We start from the raw sequence: 6,000 nt of genomic DNA on the forward strand, positions 1-6,000 counted from the left end.
TTTCTTTTTTTCAAAACCATAAGCTAACAATCAGTATTTAAAGGTCTTGGATATTTAGCTTTTTTTTTGTTATAGTCTCTGTACGTATCATGTACAGAAATGAATGATTCGACAATGTGACATGTTGGCCTTCATGTAATTGAAATAAAAGAAACTCCATCTAGTTTTATTCCGTAGAATGTTTTTGAGATACTGAACATAATTTCAATAAAAAAATTGAAACATTGGTAAATGACTGCAAAATTAGATATTGCAATTTTGTTAAATTGTATTAATTTCTTGAAGATCAGAAAAATATCAAATATTAATTTTTTTAAATTCTAATTAGATTCAATATTCCAAAAAATATCCTACGAAACTAGATATAATTTTTTCATTTCAAACAATTATAAGGAGCAACATTTAAACACGCTACTGACGCAGAGACTAGTATTAAACAAAAAAACTAGATTTAATTAATACTAATGATTACATATTTTTATTGATGTTTGCGTATTGTAAACATCAATAAAAACATGTAAAACTTCAAAAAGATTTCTAATATTATCAATTTCAAGCCAAAATCAAATAGATAATTTGACAATTTCTAATATTTTTCAAAAAAAATTCTTAAAAATCATCATTAACTCATACTGCCAGAATAAACTGCTCTTAGGAAAAAAAACACATACACGATCATGATATGCGTGCGATGATTGCACTTTCTCATCACAGACATAACTTCACACATACGAGTACACATACATCATATTTCACTCTTCGTATAAAAATTTCGAAAAATTTCGTACGGTATTTCTCTTTTTTTTTTACAATCGGGGACACGCTGGCAATTGGACAAAACAATATTGACAGATGAAACATTCGCCATAATTCTCACTTCGATAACAGGCGCAGATTTATTGGTCATATGTGTGAACGATGCGTGTGTCATTTCGCCGTCGATGTAAAATATATTCTACGTGTCGCGCGAGAAGAACCGCAAATTGCACGACGTCATTGATCATTATTCGTTATTGCCTGCCATTACGTTACAGTTAACATTAATAATTCTGTTTTCCCCGTTTCTTTTTTCAGAAATACGTCAGCGAAGGATCGACGGTGCGGGACTGCGTGGCTCAGTGCGTGGAGAAAGGTGAGTGTCAAGCTTTCTCATCCGTGACATAAATCCATCTATTTCGCGATCGTAAAAAACAGAAAGAAAAAAAAAGCAAGCTCGTGTGGTACAATCTATCTTCGCGAAACCGTCTCGGTCGCGCTAAATCCACGCTCGTAAATTCCTCGACCGGGTGGCCGGTTGTTTCTACAAAATTTACAGGGGATGAAACGGCGGACCCTAAAAAATTTGTGAAACCGCTGTTATCGGTTACTTCGGGTCGGCGTTTGTTATCCGAAAGGCAGTGGACGCCGACGTCGGCGTCGAAACTCGGCGCCGGATGGAATCCCTCTTCCTCTCTCTCTTTCTCTCTCTCTCTCTCTCTCTTTCACTCTCTCTCTCTCTCTCTCTTTCTTTCTCAAGGATCGAACCGAGCCGCGTCATCGATTTCGGATTTACACCCGCATTGCACTCTTTCTTCATCCTCCTTCACTCTCGAGACAGGAAAGGAGAGAGAAAGAGGGGGAGAGAGAGAGAAAGAGAAAGAGAGAGAGAGGAGAAAGCGTGCGAATCGCTTAAAGGTCCCACAGGCGAACGGTGTTATCGGGTCACATCGTTTTATTGTTTCATTGTGGATGAAGGCCTCATACTTTTCCTCTCCTCGTATTTTTCCGCCGCTCGTTCTTCGACAGCCCCTGTATATCTCTCTTTGCTGATCTTTTTTGTCACATCTGGAAACGGAAACGCCACGATTAATCTTTGTCAGCTACTTTTCCTCTTCATGGTCCTTTTATCTGTCTATATTAAAGCTTCTTAGCTAAATTCTGAGTTTATGATTTCTCTCAAAGATAAAGATTATTGTTTGGAGTTTATTATTCGTATATTGTAACGTGTCAGAAATATAGTTACTCCCGAAATTTCATTCAATGTTTGAAGAGTTTCACGAAAGCATTTGAAACGAGAAAGAGAGACAAAGAGAAGAAAAAAGAGAAATTCTAAAGTATTTAAAAATATTTCGCGAGTCACTTGTATCTTATTCAAATTTACATTTCTAGAATTCCTTATCCCCTCAGCTATTTTCCAACTTCTGTATCCTTGAGTTGAGATGAAACAAGAAAAAAGAAAAAAAGAAATTGTCTTTTTCTTTTCGCACAATCGTAATCGTATATGCGTAAAGTATAAAATATTAAAATGAGAAAAAGAATAAATGTTTACATTAACATACACAGCACGAAACTTTTTTCACTTTTCATTTGACATATATTGCAGAGGATGCATTCCTAAATAATACACGGTTTGAATTTTGTGTTTGCTCTCTTTTGATTTCTGAGATATGCAATTTTGAAATATAATAATAATATTAAAAAAAAGGTTTTTTTTTAGTTCCAATGATCTTGGCATATATTTTTTAGATCATGATCCTCAATAACTTTCGATAAGTTTTCATCATTATTAAGGTTTTTATGATTAAGGTACTTATTATTAAATATTCTCTAGAGATTTAAATATGCAATTATATCAAATTCATTTCTCTTAAATTTTCTTTCGTACAAAAAATTCCAAACTATGTATTTTATAGTTTTACTTTATAATAAAATACATGGTTTGTGGAATTAAAATTAATTAATTTAAATAAATTATAGAATAATTATATAATAATTCATTAATTAAAATATTCATTAATCAAATATTCACTTAGAGATTTAATAAAATATTCATTTAGAGATTTAAATATGCAAGTATATTAAATTTATTTATCTTAAATTTTCTTTTGAAAAGTTCTAAACTATGTATTTTATAGTCTTACTTTATCATAAAATAAAAGAGAAAGAGAGAAGAATGAAGTTCACTCAAAAGCAGAAATTATAATTAGATATTATAATTCAAGCCTAACTTTAATTTAAAATCAGAAATAGGCTCATGAGTTAAGTTAGAATTTTTTTAGATTGAAGATACAGGAGGAAGGACTCTGTCCTTCCCTCGACACTTGTTTAAATATTTATTTTTCATTTTTCATAATATATATAATAAAATATTTAAGATATTTGATTTCATTTCGTATAATATGATATTGAATTGAATAATCAATAAGTTTATCTTTATCCGTAGTAATGGCTAGAAATTCGTAAAATTGCATTGTTACGCTTAATTCGAAATTTCTAATAAAAACCGAACAATAATAATTCCGAATAATTAAATAATTCCGAAACCTGCGATACAATGATAAGTAAACAAAAAGAAATTTTTGGCGAAACTAAGTAATCCAGAAACGTCCTGATAATGACATAATAATCGAGCAAATGTAAACAAAAAAAAGATAAAAGATAAACCCACATATAGGATACAACGAAAAGACGATTCTCTAATCTTGTTTAATTGTTTAATTATAATTTATTTTATCTAATATAATATTTATATTTAATTTTTAATGGCTACCAAATTTATTTAATAATTATTACTTCTATCAAAAGTTATTTTATCAATCATCTTAATTTAATCTTAATAATTTTCTATTTTCTTTCTTATGTTATAGGCATCTGTATCTTTCTTACTCTTTTATTATATATCAAAGCAATTTCTTTCCAGTTTATTTCTAATAAATAAATAAGTAATGATGTATAAGTAAGTAAAAGAGATGTGATATTTCAAAAATGCATATCTCATTGTCAGAAACCAAAAAATCTTCACAAAATTCAAAACCTTATATTACTTAGGAACGTATCCTCTACAATAAAAATGGGATAGAATATTCAAAAGAAGAAAAATTATTCGTTCTGCATAAGTTAATGTAAACATGTACGAGAAAAAGCTTTAAAATAATATTTGGACTCACATCGAGATTTCACGGATCGATTTAATTTCAATAAAACTGCCGAATTGACGATAAATCGGCTGTTTCAGAGGCCTGGAGCACGAGAACGTATTGCTGCCAGCAGGACGGCTGCAACTCCGGGCCGTCGTTGACAGCGTCGTACTTCGTCCTGGCGATCTCGCTGGTGGTCTTCCTGGTGTGCCGGAGCCTCCGTGGCTAATACGTCGTCCCACAAGATCCCGGAGGATCCGAGCGTCACACGGAGCCGCAATAGGTCCTTCAATCACACAAACTTGCACCGGGGGTTGAGGGGTGTTGAGAGTTGCACTTTGCGTCTCAAACGTTTGCGCCGAACGGTCGAGGCTTCCTACGAGGTAGCGGATCTCGCGGAGACGTCGATAGTCGTCCTTCTCGGTCCTTGGATCCTCTCGCCAAAGAGTCAGATTACATTTCGTTATTTATTTGACTGACGTACATCTCGTACCAGCGTGCTTTCTCCTCTTTCCTCGATATCGACGCTTACTAAATCAAAATTCACGACAGTTGAAGTCTAGTTGGAGTGCGTATTATATCGATGGTGTTTGAGAAAAATTTCACTTCATACGATCAGATTTGCACAACAGTTATCGGTTGGAAATATGCCTCGTTCACCTGTTGCTCTTGTCGACCCACAGATTGATCGATTTCCCTTTGTTTTTTCGGTAAAACGTTGCTGTAACGTTTCGCAAAATTAATGCCTCATAACAACTTTACACCCGTTTATTCATATTATGCGGATATAGCATTCAAATATTTACTCTTCGATATTTGTTTTATGTTTCTTTTCAAAACTCTTGCTCTTCAAGGTCTTCTTTCTAAAATATCATGAGATGTCGAAAAAATTCAGAGAATATAATTATTCTATTTCCTAAAAATTCAATTTTTCACGCAAATTTTTAGATGGCGTTTAAAAACCGTGAATAATCAATATTGCATACCACGATTATTTCCGAATATTATTCTTTAATTAATAGAATGGAAAATGCCCTTGATAGAAAAGTCTCCTCAGGTCGGATTCGAAACTTCTCTTGGCGAGTGTCGTTTAAATTAAGACACCATTTTCGAGATCGTTATCAAATTTTTGCAAGCTCGTAACGATATTTTTCAAATTTTACCTCCAAATAATGTTAATTATTAAATGAAAATAACATATATAAAGCTTTCTGAAAAATATCTCAATCGATGAAAGGAAATTTTGAAAACAAGCTGCGCACGTGATTTCTCGACAATATTTTTCCTGACGAGTTTTTCTCCCGTTTATTCTCTAATAAATAAATAAATAATGGGAATGATAACGACATATTTAACACTCGCGATTTGAGGACGACAAAGACTTCGAGAGAATAGTCATCATCGTATCACGTTTATCCGCTTTCACGGTCTAGCTTTCATGCGATCCGACTTTGTAGACGAGACTTCCCTCGTGTGATATCCGAGCTTATCTTTTTTTAACACCGTTTCATCATCTCTGTGATTTTTTAGGCATGATAGTTCTTTCGGATTATCCGAATTATTCGATCGATCATTCGAAACTGTTCGAACAATTGAATTTTGAAATAAGAGAATCATGATTTATCCTCGAAAATTTTTATTGCGATTAAAAAGAAATACATTAAAAAAAGGAAACAATTTTTTAATAATTTTAATAATTTTAATAATTTTTTGAAATAATTTAATAATTTTTTAATAACTTCTTCCCACGAGAAATCTACCCTTAAAAAACGACTAAGAAAAATATGGGATATATCCTTGTATATGCACCGTTCTCGGCATCACGATTTTTTTTCTTCGACTTGTCGTCGATCAGCTCTCTGTCGAGGAACGGCATTCTGTCGAGGGTAGTCTTCGGATTGAATTTATTCAAAAAGTTTCGGCGTCCCATTTTTCGTCGGGCGTTTTATCGATGCTTCTTCCAGCCACCCCTTCGGCCTCTCGTACACGCGAGTTTAATAACATCGGGTTGGCGGACCGAAAAAGCGACAATCGAGAGGAGCACAGGAGCCGATTTATCAATATTTCGGACGAACGTCACGCGATGTGTTGGAATTTTATAAAT

General features: G+C 33.3%; 1 protein-coding gene across 1 annotated transcript in view; it reads left to right on the plus strand.

The window, feature by feature from the left end:
* LOC105254972 overlaps nt 1-5,560 on the plus strand; it is a 102,896-nt gene extending 97,336 nt beyond the window's left edge. The window contains exons 3-4 of the mRNA XM_011263986.3: nt 1,075-1,132; nt 3,995-5,560. Coding sequence (XP_011262288.1) covers nt 1,075-1,132; nt 3,995-4,125 — 189 coding nt within the window. The 3' untranslated portion in view covers nt 4,126-5,560. The remainder of the gene's footprint in view (nt 1-1,074; nt 1,133-3,994) is intronic.
* Nucleotides 5,561-6,000: the final 440 nt, after the last annotated feature.

This window comes from Camponotus floridanus, unplaced genomic scaffold, assembly GCF_003227725.1.
Source record: "Camponotus floridanus strain SB8 unplaced genomic scaffold, Cflo_v7.5 scaffold29, whole genome shotgun sequence".
In the NCBI taxonomy this organism is placed as follows: Eukaryota; Metazoa; Arthropoda; class Insecta; order Hymenoptera; family Formicidae; genus Camponotus; species Camponotus floridanus.